Genomic DNA, 24760 nt, shown 5'->3' on the forward strand with positions numbered 1-24760 from the left:
TAACTAATTTAGTGAAAATTGAAGCTGCATTTGGGCAAACCTGCTGGCGTTCGAAGCGTTTCATTGGAAATGTTGTTTTTCTGCCTTTCTAATCATCTTTTGAGCTTCCTCCATAAAAGTATTGCTGATTTCCATTTTAAACACTATGTGAGAGTGATGACTAACACTTGTAAGGCGCTAGGTCTGCGTGCAACGTGACTGCTTTCACATCTGTTCAGCGGGAAGCGTTTTGTCCCGGCATACCACAGAGCTGTCGTTTGCTTTGTTAAACCAATTAAACCCAAATTATGACTTTAAAAAGACAAGGGCTGTCAAATGATTTCAATTATTATTAAATTCATTATTCTGCCTTCTTTAATAGCCTAACACATTACGCAAACCAATTTTAAACTAAATGCATTTGTGAATTAACAGACCTCAGTCTGTTTTGTAATAGTGACTATTGTAAAAAATATTGATAACACTAAATGATGTTTTAGTTTCAATGAACACATTTCTGGTTTGGTGTCTTGAGGATTACTAATGGGGTTGAACACAAATATAATGGATATTAAAAAATTGAGCATTGCTATAAGGGGGACATTTTTTCTTCTTTTAGAAAAATACCACTTTGCTGTATTTATATTTCATGCCATGACATTTATACATTTTTAAATGTGGCTTTCGGGGTCCCTGTGCTCTGTGGTTGGCCCCAAAAGTGCCACAGTAAAATAATAGTCTCTCATTCTCTCCTTAGCGCTCTCTCAGAGGAAGAGAAGTCATCTCTCCGTGCTGGTCTCATCACCAATTTTAATGAACCAATTAACCAGGTCAGTGTCTATACAGTAAACGCTACAATCATACTCATCCACCACATAAAGAGAATTACAGTTCATTCATATGCTTTCTTTTCACCTCTGTTTAAAATTAGACTGAGCAAAGAGAACAATCAATTATGGTTGAGCACTATTAAGCATCGCCGTTTAGGGTGTACGATGTTTATTTGTGATTCTGGTTAGGATCAATGCAGCTAGAGTCAAAGAGCACTTTAGGACAGCCTGTGCTGTAATGTGTTGTTGGGCTGTAGTGGAGACATTGATTCCCGGGCTGTACAGCGCAGTTATTCACCCCTTGAGTATTTTAATAAAGTCTGATCGTTATAGGAAAAGCCCTAAAGATAAAGAGAAATGCCACCCATGGGTTTAAATCCACATGTATTCATCTTTAATAATATGGATGACGTTTAAATCATAAATGTGTGTTTAAAACACTTTTTAAGAGCGTAGTTATTTCTGTTTATGGAAAACCTGTAAATATCAGGGAATTTTGTAATGGATGTTTTCCCGAGCTGGGTAAAGTCAAGGTTATTTCTGTAATGATTTTTTTTCAGCTTGTGCTTCGCACTAAAGAATTTAATTAGCTAAATATTGCACTTGTCTTGCTTAGTTGTTTTGTGATTGAATTGAAGTGAATCAGTCAACCTAATCTAAATTGAGTGAATTGAATTTTGAATGATACTGTATTAAAATCCTTAAATGACTGAAACAGTCATGGAAATGTTTGGAAACCCTATATGAGCTATTAAACTACTTGCTTAAGGATAATGTAAACGTCTGATTGTGTGTTGGTGCAGAATTTAAGCAAATGTGGAGAAATTAATAATTGCATGTAGGGATGCAAGGCACCGTTATAAATAACCGCATATCACTCCGCAATAATCTATTTATTTGTCACGATGGAACTTCATTCAAAGCAGAGTTCACAGAGCCTGCAGTCCGATCTCCGGTGTGTGTTGTTGGCTGCGGATTAAAAAAAATCATGCGTTCGCCTACAAATGGTATGAGAGAAACACGTCTTTCACTCTCAACCAAACTAACAAACTAGCCAATCAGAAGTAGAATAGGGAGGGGTCTTTGAGGTGCGGCTGAGGTCCAGCTCAGCTACAGATGCCGCGCGGCCGCGGTGAAGTCATAAGTTTACGTTGAGTCAGCAGGATGAAGAGTAAGTTTATGAAGCCTAGGTAAGACGACCTAATTGATAAAGGACTTAAATCAGTGGCGCTGGGCATGGATAGAAGGAATAGGCAGAGACAAACAGTATTTTAGTAGGAAGAAATTAAGAGAACCAGGTGTTTGCTGCTTTGACAAAACTGTCCGTTTCAAATCAGGCTATGCCAGTAATGTAAATAACAGATTTCTCGTCGAGGTGAAATGCGGTCTCGCGATATCAATATAAAGTTGCGTTTTTGTCAAAAAGTTTGCTTGCATTATATTATACTGTAATCACATACGCGCATATACGCGAATCAGATCCAATGTCATCCTGACGAACACACGCATACGTTTGCTCCACTTAATGGTTTGTGAATCTGGCAGTAACGCTTGCGATTACAGAATAATATAATGACAAGCACAAACATTCATGGATCTGGTGTGTGAAACGCGTAGCTGTGTCTGTTAGATGCTTTGCCAAAAGAACTATGCAAAAGACAAATGCACTTGACTGCCTTTCCAGAAAGTCACAACATTTGAATAAAGTAACAAATGTTGTAATCAATAATTAATCTGTATTAAATGCCCCCACTAATTATTCTATAAACATTAAACATGTTTTGACTAATGGCGAATCTCATTTATCATATGTTTATGTGGCTTGTGTGCCTTATTATTATTACAATAGGCAACCAAAGATTTTACTAAAAGGGCATAAATTTGTTTACAAGAACATAAAAATCCTCATAGATGTAGTCACTTATTTTTACTCTCAAAATGCACCACATTGTTGTATTTACCTTTAAATGCACAAAATGATTTTGTTCAGTCTGAAGCAGTGGCAAGGCTACATAATGGTCAGGGTGGCACTTGCCCACGCAGATTGACGATTGGCCACTCAGATCGATCAACTTTGAGCCCAAATTATATTTCAACTGTATTTCATTTTGTGTGTGTGTGTGTGTGTGTGTGTGTGTGTGTGTGTGTGTATGTGTCGCCACGTCATGGTAGGTGTGCCGTATATTTTCCTGCTTTTTTGTCCTTTGCCAATCACACCTATGTCTTATGGCTACTTCCAGCAGGATAATGCACCATGTCACAAAGCTTGAATAATTTTTTAGTTGGTTTCTTGAACATGACAATAAGTTCACTGTACTAAAGTCACCAGATCTCAACCCAAAAGAGCATCTTTGGGATGTGGTGGAACAGGAGCTTTGTGCCCTGGATGTGTATCCCACAAATCTCCATCAACTGCAAGATGCTATTCTATCAATATGGACCAACATTTCTAAAGAATGCTTTCAGCACCTTGTTGAATCAATGCCACGTAGAATTAAGGCAGTTCTAAAGGCGAAAGGGGGTCAAATACAGTATTAGCATGGTGTTCCTAATAATCCTTTAGGTGGGTGTAGTATAAATGATACATAAATATACAAATGTATATATCACGGTAACATTTCCTAAATATATACATGCATGTGTGTGCTTTTATCTATACAAAGTTATTATACACAGTTCACACACACGTATATGATGTAAACAAAAAACTTTTACTCTGCTATAATCGCGATTAATCGTTATGCATCCCTAATTGCATGCTTAAATACAAGTAAATATTAAAGATATAGCAAGGTAAAAACAGATGTTGTATTTAAATATGTTTGAATTATTGTGCATTCATTTGTCTTATTTGTTCTTATATTTTGGCTAAATCGTTTGATTCTGTGTGTTGTACCGGATGATAAGGTGGGCTGCTCTTAGACACTATCGTTTTATCACAGCCTAATGTTCTCAATTCTTGTTTTGGCGTAACGCCACATGCATTTGGAAATTAGTTGTAGGTTTCTCTTTACAAGACATAGCACAAACATCCAGACAGAGATCTGCATACATTACTTATCTAAATAAATGTAATGCATATTGGTCGCAGAAATATGGTAATTCAAAACAATCAATACTTATAAAAACAACATATAGCAGAAAGTTTTGCTTTCTAAGCACATTTTGCCATTTATTAATTGTTGTTATTATTGTAAATATATATATATTTCCGGTTTATTTAATAAAGCAGTGATTTATTTGTCCTTTATAAGAGATTGACCTTTATTCTAATGTGTAGTATATATTATTTCCGGTACAGGACAGTTTTATTATTAGTTTTGAATTGCAAATAATTTATATGCGCATATATTCATGTAATTGGTTGAAACATTGCTGTATAACCTGCACTAGGTGTGGTTTGCCGAGATAATGTATACCGCTTTTGGCAAAGCATTTCCGACACCCTATAAACATATTCACATATAATTGCTTTTATTACAGTGAAATTACCCTTTCGGTTCTTCCTTATTATTACATAGAAGTTGCTCTGATCCAATTAAATGTAATGAAACCGTATCATGTTTCACGAAAATATGCGAGTGACATTGCAGCAATGTCAGTAAAAATTGAACTGCTATGACAGTGTGTTTTCAATATAGGTAGCCCCCTCTGAATTTATGGATATTGGGTAATTAATAAAATTTAAATGATCAATTAAAATCTCATAAGCGTTTAAGCTGTTTGAAAGCAATGCCCAAAGGAAACGAGGACCAGACTGAATTACAGTATTTATTCAGTTCCCATTTAAAAGAGTATTGATGTATTCACAGGTGGCTGTTAAACTTGCTGCTAGGTTTGTCCTTGAATTAATTTCATAAATAGCTTTTGTTGAAATATTGCCATGTCTCGTATTGCAGATTGCAACACAGATCGCGGTGCTGATCGCTAAAGTGGCACGTCTGGACTGTCCCCGACAGTGGCCTGAGCTGATTCCTATTTTGCTGGAGTCTGTGAAGGTTCAGGATAGCCTGCAGCAGCACCGAGCCCTCCTCACCTTTTACCACGTTACCAAAACCCTGGCGTCCAAACGGCTCGCTACTGACAGGAGACTCTTTCAGGATGTGAGTAGAGCGAAAGCACCCTTAACCCTTTATGTTCTGATGTCATTTTACTGCTTGACATGTTTTTACTGCTCTTGGTGACTTATGTTTCTGTGTATGTTGGAATTATATGTAAGTGGTTTATTATCATGCCTATTTTCCAAATAAATAGATATTACAATTATTTTATAATAGAGTGCTATGAAAGACTATATTATAAAAATATAAATAGATTTGCAGAATGCAATTGATTAATTAAAGGACAGTATTCTGGTAAGCTGTGTGTAAGAAAAATAAATACATTCAAGGTGATTTGGTTTGCTAAAGGCCTCCCAGTATCCAGGTCTTAATGAATTTAGCTCCTTTTTGTTGGTACTTTCTCTTTTTCCAGTCACTTTCAGTGATCTTCCAAACTTTCCTCCTTTTCACCACCCGCCATATCCAGCATCTGCCTCTAGGAGGCACTGTTATTCTGCCCATGCGGCACGCACACACCCTCTTCCCCAGAATCCTGGGAGATGTGTTGAGCAGTCCTGTGTGTAATATCAGCAGATGTTTAGACTTCTGATCTCAGATCTCTACATTTCACTGACGCTTTGATATTCTGAACAGTGGAGACACGGCATTTGAACATCTCAGTGCTGCAGGATGCTGAACTTGGGAAGTGATTTATCACTTTATTTAAACACAAGAGCCTTTTTCTCTACGAGGAAGTCGTTTATTTTCATTTGACCTTTGAAACCTAAACGGCAGAATGTTGCGGTACCCATTAGCTAATTTGTTTCTTTATTTCAGACAGAAGATGGAAATTAATTGCCCATGCTGGGTGAATCATAAACTTTTTAGTGGCCGTAAAACTTTATTTTGCATTTTTTTTAAACCTATTCTTGTTTTTGTGTCATTGGTATTATTTACAGCCTTTTCTGTTTGTTTTTGACGTATCCGGCAGGGTATTGTGAGACTTGCAGTATGATACACAGCATGAGCTAGCATCAGTCTCTCCGTACAACTGTACCTGTCACAAAAACATCAGATTGTGATATTTTTTTGCATTTTTATGAAATGTTTCACATGTGTTGCAACAGAGTTTTAGAGGAAAAAACTTTAGGCATCTTCAGTAAACTTTTTGTTGAACTTTTCTAGTGATTGAGAAGTTATTAAAAGTTGACCAAGAGCTGTACATTGCGATGGAATAATTTTTTTAGTGTATAGTTTTTGTGTATACACTGTAAAAATGTCCTTGCTGCACTTAAATTAAGATTGTTCAACTTTTTAATCAACAATTACAGTTAATTTCAACTTACTTGACTAGTGAGGAGTTGCTTTAAATTATAAAAGTAAAGTTGAAATAACTTAATAAGATAATTAAACTTTTTTTATCATTTATAAAACTCCTCACTAGTCAAAAAAGTTGAATTTATTTGTAATTTCAACTTAAAAATTGAAGTGTAGGAATTTGTACAGTGTAGTTGAATGTCATTCACATGAGTGAGGTTTTAAACTTGTTTCTTAAAATTTGATTTAAAGGTGCAGTGTGTAAATTTAAGCGACATCTAGTGGTGAGGTTGCGAATTGCAACCAAAGGCTCAGTCCACTGCTCACCCCTCGCTTTTGAAATGCATAGAGAAGCTACGGTAGCCGCCACCGGAAAAACATGTCATCGTTGGAGACAACTTAGTAAAAGACGTTTGTCCGTGAAGGGCTTCTGTAGAAACACAGCGGCACAAAATGACGACTACTTCCACGTAAGGGGACCCTCTGTGCATGTAGATAAAAATGTCTTATTCTAAGGTAATAAAAACATGACGGTTCATTATAAAAAGGTCTTTATACACCCCTGATAATATCGTTTTTTATATTATTTTGCATTTCTGTCAAGAGATCCTTCTAAAAATTACACACTGCACCTTTAAGACATATATGTCTGTTATGTGTAACGAAATGGCACAGACAGTTTTCTCTCAATTTGCTTTTTACAAGTATAAGTTAAGATCAGATTTGTGGCTGAAACGATTCATTGAGTTACTCTATTAACTCGATTACAAAATTCCTCAAGGCAAAATCGACATAAAACAGATATTTACTTTGATGTCAGGGCTAGATTTCAGCATGAAACCTGTTGTGCATATTAATAAATTAAATTGCTTAATTGTGGGCACTGGCACTTATACACTTAAAGGGTAAAAAGTGCAATAAATAGGCTTAGCTTTGGAGCCAAATGTTGGAGTTGGAATCAATACCTCTGTTTTTTTAGAAGTAAAAGCCAAAGCTTGATCATTTTACAGCCACATACTTTTCGTTATGCATTTTGGTTGTTTAAAAACACACACAAAAATTATCTGATTAATTGATCGATTAAGTGCTAGATTAATCGATTACTTAAAGAGTCGATAGCTACAGCCCTAGATTTGTATAGTATTTTACATACAAAAAAGTTATTTACCTGTTGAACTGTTAGTGTCCTGCTGTTTTAAAGACAACTAGAGGATGGGTTGCATACATTAGTATCATGATAAACATTAAGAGTGTGGGCAGGCTAACCAGACTGAATGAAGTACCCATATAGATCCTGTAGTTATCAGTCCTAGTCATAAACGGATTCGTTTTATTGTGTAGGCTCAAGTCTCGCCGCCGGCGTCAGATTAGTCTTGATGTTTTCAAGGAGGAAATCTGTGAGTCAGTAATTCACAGCAGGAGTGTGTACATGCGTGAACCGACACCGTATGTGGCATTTATTTAATGTATGCACATCTGAATTGTGTCTAAAGCACACATGCTTCAGCTCATGGATCTTATATGATTACTGATGTTTACTGACATTACCGCTTATGTAACTTGTGCTCATCTTATTTTGGGTATGTGCATGTTTGTGATTAAGTTCAAGCTTTGTTTACACATACATGAATATATGAAGAGAGCAGATGCAAAAGCTGCAAAATGCAACCTCTGACAAAAATTATATAATGATTGTAACCGAATGCTCTTCACGTACTATACGTTCATCAAAAACGATTGCGTCAAAATAGCTTAATCCTGCCCAAGGGTGGCCTTTTTTATTTGCTTGGTTTTTAAGTCAGTTTAAAGTGCAGTAGGAAAACATGCTGTTGGTTTTATGGGATGAAAGGTGACTTCAGTATTTAAACACCTGCTATTCATAAAGTTCAGTCTACTTTTTCCATGGCTAAAGAAAGATTTTATAAGACTTAATTATGTTTTATAAAACGTTGTTATAATTCTTTAGAGTTCAGTTTCTTTGCTTCCGGCACGTATTATACATTCATCATCTGCTTGAAATCCACTTAATCCCTGCCTCAAGCCATTCAGAAATACCGCTTTGTTGGCAGAATCTGTTAAACGTCATGCCGATTTTTCAGCAAAGTCCTCAGATTGCACAGAAGATGAATGTGAAATGACCATGGATCATATTCAAACATATTCAACCACATGCATCACAGCACCCCTAATGTGTGGTTCAGTCTCTTCATTTTTATCTTGAATATTGAATAGTGACTTTCATCATTTGCAACATTTCTAGTTGCATCTTTAGTGATTTTATAACGGTTTACTGTGCATTGAATTTAGAAGTTTTTACCAAAAAGTGCTTGTAGCAAAAGACAGTCAAATGTGTTAAATAATAGTGAAATGGCTAAAGTGGCATTTGTGAAAATGAGGTATTTACTGACTTATTATATTAAGTGAAGTTACTGGACCTCAACATAAGAACCTGATAAACAAATGCTCATTTACAAGAAAACATGTCAGACGCACTTAGAGGGTTTTGCATCTGAGCTCTTCATTTGTTAATGTAGAAAATGTTAGTTTATGAATATACTATTGTTCATTTTGTATCTTCATTCATAATACTTAAGTAACTTGTAATGTGAAATACACTCACCTAAAGTAAAGGATTATTAGGAACACCTGTTCAATTTCTCATTAATGCAATTATCTAATCAACCAATCACATGGCAGTTGCTTCAATGCATTTAGTGGTGTTGTCCTGGTCAAGATAATCTCCTGAACTCCAAACTGAATGTCAGAATGGGAAATAAGGTAATTTAAGCAATTTTGAGCGTGGCATGGTTGTTGGTGCCAGACAGGCCGGTCTGAGTATTTCACAATCTGCTCAGTTACTGCGATTTTCACGCACAACCATATCATTATTACCATACCATAAGCCTTATCATTATTATAAATGTTATTTTAAAATCAAATGACTTAATTATCAGTTACCAAAATTATTGTTAGTGACACTCCTAGCTAAAATGAGTCAAAACATTTCAAAATTGTGTGATTTCAGTTGAATAAAATAGTTTTTCCATTCATATATTTTATAATTGAGGATTCCATAAAAGTGTTAAAACCTCATCTCATTCTTGTGAACCCAGTCTCGTGGAGTCAGTGTCTAGTCACACCCCTACAAATAGGGTTTCCATCTGGCATAGTAATAACTGACTGATGTGTTATCACTCACACACACCCTCAGGATCTTATAAGCTGAATTTTAGATCCTATTGCCCTATTCATTCCTGCCAACAAGACTATAAATCCAGACAGTTTATACCTGCAGACCTATTCACATGGGGCAAACAATTTCTTGTGATGCCAAAACCGTCTTGTAGTTCGATTTTCACCCAACCTACCCCTTTGTTCGGTGACATTAGCTCACCGACCGCAGATATGTTTGGAGCTGACAGCTGTGGATATCGCCGGTCTCTGAGCACCGAGCTTGTATTAGTCACACCGGAAATAAATAAGCAGAGTAAACATTGGCAGTATAAAAAGGTAGCTGACAAACTGGCTAGTTATAGCTCGTAAGATTATGTTACTATTTAAAAGTTTCCGAGTTGAGAAAATGATAAGAATTGACAATGCAATGGCAATTTATTTTAATTCTCTGCATCAGCAAATCTGTTTAAAGGTACAGTGATGTCATGTGACATGTTTTTATTATACACTCACTCATACTAAAGCCCAAGCCGCTTATCCTACACGCCGTGGGTCTTGAACCCCTCAGGTTCAGTATTCAACAAATGTTCGCTCGCTTTACAGGCTCCTGCGGTTGAATTGTAATGAGACATGCCAGGTGCTTTGCTGTTGATAACTTGCAAGTCTAGATCCCAACATACCTCAAAGCTCCAGAATAGCTATTTTACATTTGGGCTATGCACCGAACACCTGTCATCACCTAATTTAATAGCGAGTGCGTGTTTAACCGCATCTGGATTTGGGTATTAAATGTAAAACGCTGTCACGTGTTGCGTTTCATGATTCATTTAGCATGGCAGGGGGTAATTGGCTCGTAATCTTTCATACGCCTAATACATCTTCAGAGCGTCTCCTGTTGAATGCGGGTACATTTACAGCGAACCTCTGTGTATTAGGAGGAATTAGCACCAATTTACGCCTGTCTTTGTAGAAAAGTTTCTTGAAAATGAATGTTGGGGTTACATTTTGAAAGAGTCCGATATAAGGATGATGGATTTGCTTTGTTTGCCGCCCCGATGAAAGCAATTTGTTTCATGTAGTTACAGTAGAAGTGGAATGGGGAATTTATTTGCTAATAAAATTTGGAAAGGAAAATTAAATAAACACATATAGTTAACTTTGTATAGCCCTATTTTGTAAATTAGTCATTAATTAAATGTAGTTTATTCAACACTGTGAAAGAATGCACAACCCAGGTGCAAAGAGGGAGAGATCATATAAAATACCAGTGGGAGAAGTCAGACCAGCCTTGGGCACCATGAAACAGGACTGAGCGCTTATGATAGCAGTTATCAGACACGCTTTCAGATATCAAAGTGTTGACATGCAGTGGCCAAAAGTGGTGTTTAGGTTTTATGGCTAGCTCGCATAACTTCATGGACTGTAAATGAGGCCATTCTTACACCTGGTATGTAACACATGTTTCTCGAATGTGTCTTCTGCGAACACATTGTGACTATATTTCAAGGTGTTTGACTTGGGGATAACAGCCATTGCCAGGTGTGTGTTACTGTGTATTGATATGCAAAAAGGGTAAATCAAATTTGATTTGCAGTTTTTACTCTTCAATTTTTTTTCTACCACATGACTACGCCAAAAGGTAGGATATTAGATTACACAAATTAGATTTACTGTTTAGAGTTATGCGACATCTGGTTACCCGCTGTGTCAATGCAATAAGAGGAGCATATTTACATAATCATTGACACGTAAACAATTGCAAAAGTTTTTATTACAAGAAATATGCAGTATTCGTTAATGCCATTAAAGGCAAATGATTTGCACGAGTGGGCGAATTAGCATAAAGTTGTTGTTAGCGTCTGGTGATGTGGACGCTAATATAGTTATCGTTATAATGTGAACGGCCCTTTAAGCATATTATTTAAAAAATGCACTTGCATGAACTGAACTTTGGATGTGCATGTTTCACATGACCTTTGTATTTGCTTTTAAAGGGACACTTCACCCATTTGCATTACAGGAATATTCCGTTTTCTTAAAAGAAAAATCCAGATAATTTACTCGCCACCATGTCATAAAAAATGTTGATGTCTTTCTTTGTTCAGTCGAGAAGAAATTATGTTTTTTGAGGAAAACATTCCAGGACTCCTCTCATTTTAACGGACACCAACACTTAACACTTAACTCAACACGTAACAGTTTTTTCAACGGAGTTTCAAAGGAATATAAACGATCCCAAACAAGGCATAGGGGTCTTGTCTAGCAGGGCGATTGTCATTTTTGACAATAAAAAATAACAAATATACACTTGAAGCACAACTTCTCATCTAGATCTGGTCCAGCGCGACCTAACGTAAATGCGCGGTGACGTTAGGGAGGTTACGTGTTGCATATATAAAATGCACATTTGCGGACCATTGTAAATAATAAACTGACACAAAGACATTAATTAGTATCAGCTGACGTACAACAATGTAGGAACGGTCCTCTTTCAACACACTTGTAAACACTGGGGCGGAGTTTCGCGTTTGTCTTCTGTGACCTCTTGACGTCATGACGTATTGTGTGGGGTCAGCTGGCGCATCACGACCGGATCTAGACGAGAAGTTGTGATTTAGAAGTGTATATTTGTTATTTTTATTGTCAAAAATGACAATAGTTTTGCTAGATAAGACCCTTGTGCCTCGTTTGGGATTGTTTATAGTCCTTTGAAAAAAACTGTTAAGTGTTGAGTTAAGTATTGATTGTTGGTGTCTGTTGGGGTCCATTGGAATGGGAAAAATCCTGCAGTGTTTTCCTCAAAAAACATAATTTCTTCTGGACTGAACAAAGAAAGACATCAACATTTTGGATGACATGGTGATGAGTAAATTATCTGGATTTTTCTTTTAAGAAAATGGAATATTCCTTTAAGCTTTGTATAGTTAGAACCCCAGTCATGTTTTTTTGAATGGTTGTGCATCATTTCCTCAGTTGCCGCTGAGACAGAAGAAATACAGATTTCAGTGTTGCACTTCCTTCTTTCAATGATGCTAAAACTATCAAGTCCAATATCTTTGTTGAGGGGGTGAGACTACAAACACCCATTTTCTCGGTCAAATAGGCACCAAATTCAAAATGTATGTTACATTTCGACTACAAATATGACACACTTTCAATAAAGATTAATGTTTCTACGGTGAAATGCTCCTTTAATGTCAGTTTTCAGTGTGATTTTTAAAAGGTGTGTGTGTGTAAACAAAAGTTTAACAACCTTGTTTTAAAGCAGTAATTCTTAAAGTGTGGTCCGCCAAACTCCCCCAGTGGTCCGCCAAAAGATGGCCTAAACTAGGCAAGTGTTTATACAATCGTCACTTATGTAAGTAGATTTTTAATGCAATGTGATATCAGTTCTTGACATTCTGTTTTAATAACGTAAAAATGGATCGGTGGCTAAACCAAAGAGGAGTCAAAAGAAGGATCAAACGTCAACTGAAAGCAGCTAAAATCCACATATCTATTAGTTTTGTAATGTACTAGTTTTTGTTTCATGTGTAAAATCCCTGTAATTTCAGTGATTTTGGACATTAAGGGGAACATTTTTTCAGCTTTTTATAGTTACCATAGTTATAACCATAGACTTCATATACCCACCACCTCAGTTTTAAACTAAGGGCTCTTTGGAATGACATTAGTGGGACCTAGGCTGTTATACTATACAGGGAGTGCGGAATTATTAGGCAAGTTGTATTTTTGAGGATTACTTTTGTTATTGTTCAACTACAGTGCTCTTGGTCAATTCAAAATGTTAACAAACCCTCAAACCTGAACATTTAAGTAGTAAAAGTGAAATTTTGGCTTTCTTGAGAGAGTATTTCTATGTACATCATTATTAGGCAACTATTAGTGTGCAGAAATATTAGGCAACCAAATGAAAAACAAAGATTTTACCATCTCACTTGATTTTTTTTCAACTGTTAAAGCGAGAACAACAAACAAACTCTACACTTACAAAAAAAACCATAAAACAATAAAAATAAAAAAGACATAGACTCAGTGACCAATATAGCCACCCTTCTTTTCGATAACAGTCACAAGCCTTCCATTCACGGATTCAGTCGGTTTCTTGGTCTGGTCTGGGCCAGCATTTTGTGCGGACGCGGCCGCGGCCTCCCGGACACTGTTCGGAGGGGTGTGCGGTTTGCCTTCACTGTAAATGTCCTGCTTAAGAAGGGATCAAAAAGTCTCAATAGGGTTTAAGTCAGGTGAAGAAGGGGGCCATGTCATTAGTTTTTCATCTCTGGGGCCTTTGCTGGCCGGCCATGCAGTGGAGTGCTTGTGATGTATGTGATGGAGCGCTGTCCTACAAAATAATCAGTCTCCTTGAAAGATGCAAACCCCCTCCTGCACCACTGCTTGAAAAAAGTGTCCTCCACATTACAGGCAGGAAGGCACGCACAGGTCTTATTAAACATGAGCTTGTTGGACCTTTTTGGGTTGAAAATGGAAATAAAAAACAACTCTCAGACATACTGCCAATTTTTAGAAGACACTTTCTTCAAGCAGTGGCACAGGAAAAAATCCGCATCTCCCAATAAGACTTCTTTATGCAAGACAACGCTTCAGCACATACACCAAAGCACTCAACTGAGTGGCCGGCCAGCAAAGGCCCCAAAGGTGAAAAACTAATGACATGGCCCCTTCTTCACCTGACTTAAACCCTATTGAGACCTTTTGAGCCCTTCTTAAGCAGGACATTTACAGTGAAGGTAAACAGTACACCTCTCTGAACAGTGTCTGGGAGGCTGTGGTTGCGTCTGCACAAAATGTTGGTTCAGACCAGATCAAGAAACTGATTGAATCCGATAATGGAAGGCTTGTGACTGTTATCGAAAAGAAGGGTGGCTGTATTGGTCGCTGAGTCTATATGTTTTTTTTATTTTTTATTGTTTTATTGATTTTTTGTGGATGTGGAGTTTGTTTATTATGCTTACTTTAACAGTTGAAAAAAAAACAAGTGAGATGGTAAAATATTTGTTTTTCATTTAGTTGCCTAATAATTCTGCACACTAATAGTTGCCTAATAATGATGTACATAGAAATATTCTCTTAAGAAAGCCAAAATTTCACTTTTACTACGTAAATGTTCAGGTTTGGGGGTTTGTTGGCATTTTGAATTGACCAAGAGCACTGTAGTTGTGCAATAACAAAAGTAATCCTCAAAAATACAACTTGCCTAATAATTCTGCACTCCCTGTATGTTTAATTGCAGGTTTTTTCATATGTGCAGTTTGTTGTTCATATTAAGCTGTAACTTATTTCACATTTACTTTTTCAAATTAAATAAAATTCATAGAATAATTTCGGAACATAGCATTGCATTTGTGTTTAAAAAATTAGTTTTTGACTTGAAACAGTTGCATATTAAACTTAAATTTAGCTTATCCTTCCTATTTTGTTGTTTTTTGGGGGGCATGTTAGAGTGGGATTCTGTTAGGTGGTCCTCAGAAAAAAATTGGAAGATAAAGTGGTCCTTGGGCTGAAAAAGTTTTAGAAACACTGTTTTAAAGTATTGATTGATGGACATGTGATTAGGCAGTTCTTTACTGTGTTAGATTTGTATTTCCACTACAACACAATGTGATTGCATTCGTTTTTCTGCTAATTGTGATGTAAGTGATTATGTCATTCAGTCACAAAACCCATTGGACTCCATTTCACCTGTATGTAGTGCTGCCCATGTAATCCCAAGATTTGTATGGCACCAGGATGTGTTGGTTTGACGTGAGTGCATATACAGTACACTGTGTTATAGCTAAACAATTTATAGAACTTTGTCTGACCTCAATTTTGGGAGAGGGCAATGGGCACAGAATCTCTTCTCCTCTTTACAGCTCGCCTTCAATTTCGATTATTTTTTCTGTTGGATTTCAGAAGTGTCACAGCCAAGCGTTTGCGCTGCCACACAAATTTGTCGGGAAAATAAGATCATTGCTCAGCTGACTGATTGTCAATTCCAAGTCTGGCTGAAATGTTCAATTTTCCTTCAAGAGCTTAGCTTTAAACTCCCAATGAACTTCAAATTGCAGTAGCTATAAGGATGTCTATAAATTAGTGTGCTTTAAACAATTCACATTAGAAGAACTAAGCAGGTGTCTTACTTGGTCTTTCTTTATATTACTTTAGGGAGGCAGGTATATATTTGGTTCATACAGAGCGCTTTGTGTGACCTTTTGCATGACAAGATGAGATGTTGATCCTGTTAATGTTCACGCCATGTTTTGTTCACACAGTGATCATTAATGATGTGGATTTGTTTATGCTGCATTTTTCTGGAAAACGGGGTATTATGATTTTATCAAGAAGATAATATGTTGTATCAAGAGCCCACAGTTTCCATGGTAATTTAGTAATGACATTGTTATGCGGGTGATATGTCTCTGTTAATGAAGCTAATATGAACGTTTACACTCTCCGATGCTTTTCGGCTGTACTTGTCATACTGGCTTTTTGCCTGAATGATGAGGATTAGTAATTACTGATCATTTCACTTGTTGCTAGGCAGTGTGGTTGAGCCTGGGTAATATATTTTTTATATATCTGCCAGGTTAGTTTTAAACGTGCTTCATAGTTTCTTCCATTTCCACCAAGACTATCATTTGCCAACTGGTATTTTCAGACAGACGGTGAAAACATTTGCTTTACAAATGCTAATAGGCATTTCAGCATTAATGCTGATAGAGGCGGTTTACACCTGATATTAAGATGCCGTAAATGGGGTGTAAAATGTTTTGAGCTTGTCCACTTTCGATCACATTCAGACGCAGTCAAAAACGCATTCGACAAGTTTGCTTTTGTGTTGTAGATGCGCATGGTCGAATGTGTTCAAACACAGCTACTCCGATCTATTGTTGCAGATGCGTAGACCACATTTTCAGTACAGACCAAAGTTTGATCTTAATTTTGGAGAAATTTGTCTAAAGTGGCATTATTCTTGGATGTTTAGGAAGTAGGGATACATAACAATTAATCGTGATTAGGGATGCACCGATATGCAAATTTTGGCCGATACCGATAACTCTTTATATTTTGGGGCCGATAACCGATATATATATATAGGCCGATAAATATTCATATTTTTTCACAATGAAAAACTCCCAGACCGCGGACATCTTGTCTTTGCGCTAGACTAGCATACTCTTCTTAAGCCCGCAACACGTGATAACCAATAATATTAAAAATAAGCAGTTATCGGCCGATAACGATATGTCGGGCGATATATCGTGCATCCCTAATCGCGATTAATCTATAGCAGAATTAAAGGTTTTGTTTACGTCATATATGTGTGTGAACTGTGTATAATAACCTTGTATAGATAAATGCACACACATGCATGTATATATTTTGAAATGTTTACATGTGTATATACTAGGGCTGTCAATAGATTAAAATATTAAAATATTTAATCGGGATTAATCGCATGATTTCATGAGTTAACTCGCGATTAATCGCAAATTAATCGCACATTTTTATCTGTTCTAAATTGACCTAAATGTAACACTTTTTAAGTTTTTAATGCTCTAATCAGCATGGATTTGGATAATATATATGCTATATGCAAATGTATGTCTACAACAGCCTGTTTACATTTTCAACAGAACCATCAGCCATAGTTTTATAAATGTTTTTGCCTTTAGAAGACCTTGTTTTTTCTCCATTTCTGTTTGCTGCTGCATCATTTGTGACCTGTGCTGGCAAATTGAGTTGGGATGAGCAAATTTTCAAAAATGTGTCATTTATATTTTAACATTCTCTATTAAAAAACTTCAAAACAATTGGAACTAGGGTTGTGCCGATAGACGATAGTATCGTGTATCGACGATCTTCAGACATATCGCCAATGGCAGGCTTTCATGGCGATAGTCAAGACGATAGTTGGCGAATGGTTATTATTATTATTATCATCATAGTTTTATATTAACACCCACAATGCATGCTTTTCCTCACATGAGGGTTTGTGGGCTTCACTTTACGCGGAGAGCTTGTAAAGAGAGAATTCCTTCTTGCACGTACCTGCACTTAATGCGCGCGTCTTGGTCTCCTTCTAGCACTAAATCCAGCGCACCGCGTCATGAGCAGCTGCGCTTCTCTCTGTCTTCACGTGCACGCGCTCTCGCGTCTGTCCGCAGTCTAAACATAAACTAAAGTAGTAATCCTTATTTGTTCAGTTTAATGCGTTTCATGCGAGCTGATGCAAACTTTACTTTTTGTTTAAAATATGACCCGCTGCATATTAGCGCCTCTCTCTCACTCTCGCGTACGTGCAGAGAGCTGCGCTCTGTCCGAAGTCAGATCACTAGTTATTAATCCTGTTTATGATATGCATTTCAATGAGTTGTAGCAACACGTCCCTCGTGTTTAATATATGATTGTGTTTAAAATATGATCGTGTTCCGCTGGACCGATGCGTTTAAAAAAGCACCTCATCAGAGCACCACTGCTTGACACGTGTAGTCTTCTGCAACAGCACTAAATAAATGCATTGAATAGTTTGTATGTGCGCGCACGTGTGTGTGCGTGCGCAGATGCATGTTTTTTACAGTTATTAAGTAATCATGATAGGGTTTTAATGATGCGCTCGCATTAATGGCATCAGTTTTAAGAAGGTTGCGGTCATGACTGTGTTACGGTCTTGTTTTTTTTGTCCACCCATCAAGTGACTTGTTATAATGAGTAAAAATTTACAAATAAAAAAATGAGTAAACTACTGCCCCGCCCCCCGATAATATCGTGTATCGCCGATCTCACAGGCTGACGATAGGACGATCTGAAAATAGGGCATATCGCCCAACACTAATTGGAACAATTGTTGGAATCTGACAAAGCATGACAGAACTATACCTGTTAATGCAGAGCAAAAACAATATCAATATACATATATGTCTTTCTTTTATTGTTTAATTTTGACATTGAGACAGACCACTTTAAGATACTGTAGGATAATGCAAGGGTTTAATATAATGACACAACAGATACTTTTCCTTAACAGTTAACCAAACATTTACTTCAGATATAACAGATTATAGGTCATACCTGCGTGAATTCTTGTCAAAACAGATATTTTTAACCAGTAATTTTGCGTGAGATGTCTATATATATCAGGGTCACGCACTCGCGCGTTTGTGTGCATGCGCTTAAGACGTCTGCGTCAGACATCGCTTTTGAGCCTTGTCACTCTTAATAACTCTTTTAACATAAATCCGATCCCGAACTTTATCTCTCTTAATAATTATTTTAACATCAAGAAAGTCCTGCGGTCTATTTTCTATAATTTCTGAATGCTTTTTAAAACGAAACTAAAAAGTGAAAGAAGACGCATCTTTGCTTTATATGGATTTGGGACGGTACACCTCACAGAAAACGTGTAGAGAAAGAAAACTGCACGTGCAGAAAACGTGCATTTTGGATGTTTGGTGACCATTTGGGGCATTGGATTCGCTAGACGAGAGCTTAATGTTCTTATTTTTATGAAAAGCTTCGACTCATCTAGACAGCGCGAGTCACTTGCTGCATCTCAATTCATCCAGCTGTGGGTCAAACAGAAATTGCGTGTTGGTTAATCGCGCGTTAATAAAATTAGTGCCGTTAAATTGAATTTGCGTTAACGCGTTATTAACGCGTTTATTTTGACAGCCCTAGTATATACATTTGTATATTTATGTGTAATTTATATATATTTAAATGTCACATTCTTTCTGATCCCATTTTTTAAACCCTAGTTAGCGTGTAATGTTGCTATAATAGTTTAAATAATACCTGTAAAATGGTGTGTTTTTCTTTGTTTGTTGTTTTAAATGTTTCAATTGGGAAAAGATTGTGCCATTTTCAGAGTTTAATTAAATGTTCATGTTATATATTTTGGTTGCATTTGTAAAAATGCTTAAACTAGGCACGTAATAATTTTTTAAAATAAATTAATCGGATCCAATCGGAATCGCATCGAAAAAGTGTTTGATGTATCAGCAAAAGAAAATTTGATCGCAGCGTATTGAATTGTGCGATTTACACCCCTGCTTTGTATGTTGTTTTTATTTTTGCATGAAGGTAAGGACTGAAGGTCCGTTGAAACATTGATGTAGTAAATGTAGTGGTCATCGAGGTAGTAAGAAAAAAATCTAATTGGTATTGTTGTTTCCTTTAACTCCCTAGATTAATTTGTAATAGATTGTGGACATTATTGTATTACTGGCATTGGTCAGCCATCTGTTCACTAGATGCTTGTAGCGACAGGTCGGGTGTGTGATTGCACCTTCTGCAACACAATGGCTATTGCTGTGGTGTAAATGATGTGTTACATGTGCAAGACCCGAGCGTGTTCAAGGAGGGCACTATACTGTAAAAACAGTACCGTGAAACATCATGTGTTGAAGTGACACAGTCACAGATAGCAGATTAATATAAGGATGAGAAATTTGTTTTGACATAGGAAAGAGAAACAAATATTATTTCAATCTGTTAATTTTGTTTTTTGTATTGCTTTGGTAAAATGTGTGTTTAGAACGTATGCATACAGAAAAATTGACATGTATTGAATGTGAGATGTGTGTGTGTATTTTATATTATACATGCATGTATCTCACATGTAAACTAATATATCTATATTCTATTCACCTTATTTTTCACGACAACAAGGGCGGCGCCATTTCGCTCATTTTGTCAACGTTCTTCCGGCCGCATAGACGATGAGCAGCTGAGGCAGTGACTGAAGGCGACGCGTTAAGCTTAAAAAGCTCACTCGAGCGCCTTTATGTTTCTTTCTTACCAATTTTAAGCAAACTGAGGAACACCCTTATCCCAAGTAATGGTTCGACTACGATGTTCCGGAAACTTTAAACCACGCCGGGTGTTGAAAAGGTGGCCAGTTTCAGGTAAGCTATCTTAGCTAACTTTGTGCTCGTTCGCCTAAAGTTAGATTTGTGAAGTCCGTTCTACAAATACACTTAAGATCAGTAACGTTAGTTTATAAAATGCAACTATTTGAATGGTTTTAATTGTCCACCTATATTTTTATATTTACGATAGTACAACGAGATATTACAGTACATTGCATTCTTACAGTAGCCCACGTGATTCCTACAAGTTACTGAGATTTCAGATGCTAGAATGTCAGTTCATTTCTCATTCAGATATTGATAATGACCTATTAAACAACGTATTATTTAACACTGAAGTTAAAGGTTGTGTGTATAATGTTACTGTCTCTATTTAATGCATCTCTCTCTTACACTCTGTTCTGTTTAAGTATGGGTGCCATTTATATATTAATTCTCATGATGCAAGTTTATTTTAAATACTAACATAAAAATGTTTATGGTTATATTATTTTCACAGATGCATTGATGTGTAGTGATGCAGTGGACAACTGTGAGGATGATACAATCAACATGTTCCTAAACTGTGATGCAGAAACACAATGGGAGGATCCATCCGTCTCTGACCACAACTACACTTTAAAATCACAACTCAACCTGAAGCAACCTACATCTGATATGGGAAAACAATGGTGCAGTTTCCCTGACAGGGCTTATGCTGGTCCCAGGCTAAAATGCATATTTGAGCTACAATAATTTAAAAACACCTTTTACTGACATACCTCAACATATAAGAGTGCCATTGTTTTGTCACAAGATGCGCACCAGTCTTGTTTTTTTGTAGGGTTTGTTTGTAAAAACTAAAATGTCCTAATATAATTAAATCCTAGTCCTGTAAACCCTGTCCGAGAAACTGCTTCAATGTGTTGAGCTGGCACAAATGTACATATCTCTGCTGAGAAACAACCATCTTTGTGTCAGCTTTACACAGGGTTGATATTGCATCCATTACACAGTCGCCAAGCACTTTACCAGTACATACACCAACAGCTTCCAGATAAACACTTGGGATCAGCTCCTGATGACTCCGATAAAGCTGTGTCTTAATTTATTGCAGGGTGGTCTTGCTTTACCTGTTGTAAAGTTACATTAAACCTTCATATGTGATGCAGTGATATTAAACATTTACAGTGTGGTCAGATGTTGTGCATTTATATTAAACATTTACAGTGTGATCAGATGTTGTGCATTTATATTAAACCTTTACAATGTGATCAGATGTTGTGCAGTTATATTAAACATTCACAGTGTGATCAGATGTTGTGCATTTATATTAAACCTTTACAATGTGATCAGATGTTGTGCATTTATATTAAACATTTACAATATGATCAGATGTTGTGCAGTTAAATTAAACATTTACTATGTGATCAGATGTAACCTGCCATGCAGTTATATAAACCTTTACAGTGTGATCAGATATTATGTGTAAGGAATTTCTTAAACCATATGTGAGCTTTGTAGATTTCACTTAAAAGGATTTAAGTCTCCTGATTTGAAGGAATAAGTGTTGGCAAGTTTGCAAATGAATTCTATCATGGTACCACATAAAAACGAAATAGTTATTGGACTGGCTAAGGTGCACATTTGCTTTAAAAAAGACGAAATCACTGTGTAAATATTGGTAGGCATAAGTACTTTAATAATTTCCAATGCTGATCCATCAACTCCTGACAGGACGAGGTAATATGTCCTATAGGTTACTTGCCGCGGCCGCTTCATATCGTCTAACCACGAGACGATTGATGGGACGATATAAGACTATCCGAGCGTCTTATGAAGTTTTCTCCGTGCTCCTAATTTAAAACATTAACAGCAGTAGCGATATTTGTCATTTGGCTAAAGTTATAGTGAACTACAAACAATCTTCTAACCCCCAAACTAACCACCGAATGCACTGTGCCATATTAGCAGCGGAAGTCGGTTGACAAAATGCGGAAGAGCGAAGAATTAAAAAGGGGCGTGGCGGAATAAGGTGAATACACTAGGGATGCACCGATATGGACATTTTGGGCGATACCGATAACTCTTTAAATTTGGGGACCGATAACCGATATCTATAGGCCGATAAATATTCATGTTATATTCACAATGAAAAACTCGCAGACCGCGGACATGTCTTTGCGCTAGACTAGCATACTCTTCTTAAGCCCGCAACACGTGTTATCTTCGTGCTATGTCACAGAAAGCACCAATCAAAACTCCACATGGCCAGCAATGAGCAAGTGAAGTGTTTCAACAAACCAAAATAATCCATCATTTATTGGTTTTCATTTATCGGCCTAATTTTGTTTTCAGACCGATAACGATAATATTAAAAATAAACAGTTATCGGCCGATAACAATATGTCGGCCGATATATCGTGCATCCCTACTATACACACATACTATTTCTGCTATTTTAAGATCTTGTTTGTTAAAATGTAGAGCGTGCAGTATTTACAGTAATGCAACACAGGTTGCGGGGGACGGGGGTGTGGCAATCAAAGGGGCAGGGCGTACACGTTATGATGAAAATTACAATATTTTTATTTTAAACACTCGAATAAAACTTAATTTTGAAGAAACAATGACAGAAAATGAACACATACTAGATTATTAATGAATACATTTTTTTTTACCTCTAACGGGAATAGCTGCGTGATGAAGTGAAACTAAAGGGTTAGTAAACACAAACTGAATCAGATGTTGTAGAACATCTGGCGAACGATGATAGATAGCGCGAAGATTGTAAAAACTGATTATTTCCCACTATTAATTACATTATCTTAAAGGAGTGTAACTACTTTTTTTAACAACCTAGTTAAGGCAGTAGGGTTTCCCAGCTTAGGCGGGCCGCCCGAACTGAAAAGTCCAGTTGTGTAATTTATAGTGATACCAAATTAATTTCACGAATAATGAACTTTCAGAGTGGTTTGCCAAATACTCCCATCATCTTCCATTGTTATGACAAACAGATGAAGTGCTCAGATGCAAAAGCTGCTAAACGTCAAGTTGATTTTACAGGAAAGACAAATGTGAAACAACCGTGGATCACTTTCAATTTTGGGTCCCTTTGAGTTGTTGCCTTTGTAATTGCAGGAATGTGGCAGCCACAAACATTACAGCGCCCCCTAATGTATGGTTTAGGTTCTTAATTTTTACCCTCTAAAACAGGGTGCATGATCTCTGAAAGCCAATGTTTACATTTGAAATCACCTAAACAAACACGCCCCTACCCAAATAGAATCTGGACCTTTTTTTGATAGACCCGTCCCACACATAGACAAGCCCCTTACTGCTGATTGGCTACAATTGTGTTTTGGTAGTCGGCCAGACTCCCTTTTCCAAAGTGTTTTTCAAAAATCACGTACCCCGCCTTTAAATTCATAATTTACAATGTTTCTAGTGGCAGTTTGCTGTGTTTTTTGCTACAGTTTACCATGTCTTGTCCAAAGAAGTGTTTTTTTATTTAGAAGTGGAGGTTTTTGTCAAAAAAAGCTTGCATGCACTTAGAGGGTTTTGCAGCTAAAGACCAATGAAATGACTAAAGTGATTCAATTGATGACTAAAAACCTTTTCATTGCAATTTAAAGTGAAATTATTGAACCTAAACACAAGAACCTGATAAAAAATGCTAATTTCCCCAAAAAACACTTAGGGGGGTTTGCGTCCATACCAGATATTCGCACAAAATTGAAAGCACCTCAGAGCCACATTGTTTACATTTTTCAGAAAAGTCAATCTTCAAATGGCTTACTTACAGTTGCACATTAAATTGGCCTAGGTGAAAGGAGCTTGAACATGGAAAAATTGTATTTTGACACTCTATCTTGATATATATTTCCCCAGTCACCAGCCTGCATTGTGTAACATGTATTGGCATCTTTAAATTACCTGGAGTTAGTCTCAAGAGACGATGGTCTGTTTGACGTGTTCATGAATGTGTTCATGAGGGACCTTCAGAAAACACAGATGTATGTTCAGTCAGACAGTATTCTCATTGAGACATTGAAGTTGAAGATTGCATTGCTCATTTTCAGAGCATTGGTGAGAATCGATTTTCTGGCATTACTGTCATTATAGTGTTTTTCCTTTTCATTGGGATTTTAGTTTGGCAGGGGGTTATTTTAAAAATGGACTTTCCACTTGATACATCCCCTTTACCCCTTGATCTTGTCATTTTACCATCTGTAATAGGATTTCACTTTTTTTAGTAGCCAGTTTTGACCCAACAACCCACATAAAGATGCCTGTCAAGTGTAAGTGCAGCTTTACAAATGGATAAGTGGTCAATTCATATATGTTATTGTAAAAGAGCTTTTGGAGACCCAAGCACAGATAAAAAATGTTTTCTTTGCTCTCTCCTCAACTCCTTTCTTAAAAACACTGGTTACAAATGTGATTGATTTTTTTAAGAGTTATCAAATATAGGGCTGGGAAAAAATAGATTTTTTGATTAATGTTTTTTTTTACGTGGTCGATTCAAAATAGATTCTCAAAATTCTTTTATGAAATAACCTGATCCTGT

General features: G+C 36.7%; 1 protein-coding gene and 1 long non-coding RNA gene across 2 annotated transcripts in view; both read left to right on the forward strand.

Annotated features, from left to right (window-relative positions):
* Positions 1–24760, forward strand: part of ipo11 (importin 11) — a 212020-nt gene that overhangs the window by 7992 nt on the left and 179268 nt on the right. The window contains exons 4-5 of the mRNA XM_055167292.2: positions 737–809; positions 4709–4912. Coding sequence (XP_055023267.2) covers positions 737–809; positions 4709–4912 — 277 coding nt within the window. The remainder of the gene's footprint in view (positions 1–736; positions 810–4708; positions 4913–24760) is intronic.
* LOC141363946 (uncharacterized) lies at positions 19973–21581 on the forward strand. Its single transcript, XR_012369658.1, has 2 exons — positions 19973–20247; positions 20711–21581. It is a non-coding gene; the product is annotated as an uncharacterized lncRNA (long non-coding RNA).

Source organism: Misgurnus anguillicaudatus, chromosome 5 (genome assembly GCF_027580225.2).
Source record: "Misgurnus anguillicaudatus chromosome 5, ASM2758022v2, whole genome shotgun sequence".
NCBI classification, from domain to species: Eukaryota; Metazoa; Chordata; class Actinopteri; order Cypriniformes; family Cobitidae; genus Misgurnus; species Misgurnus anguillicaudatus.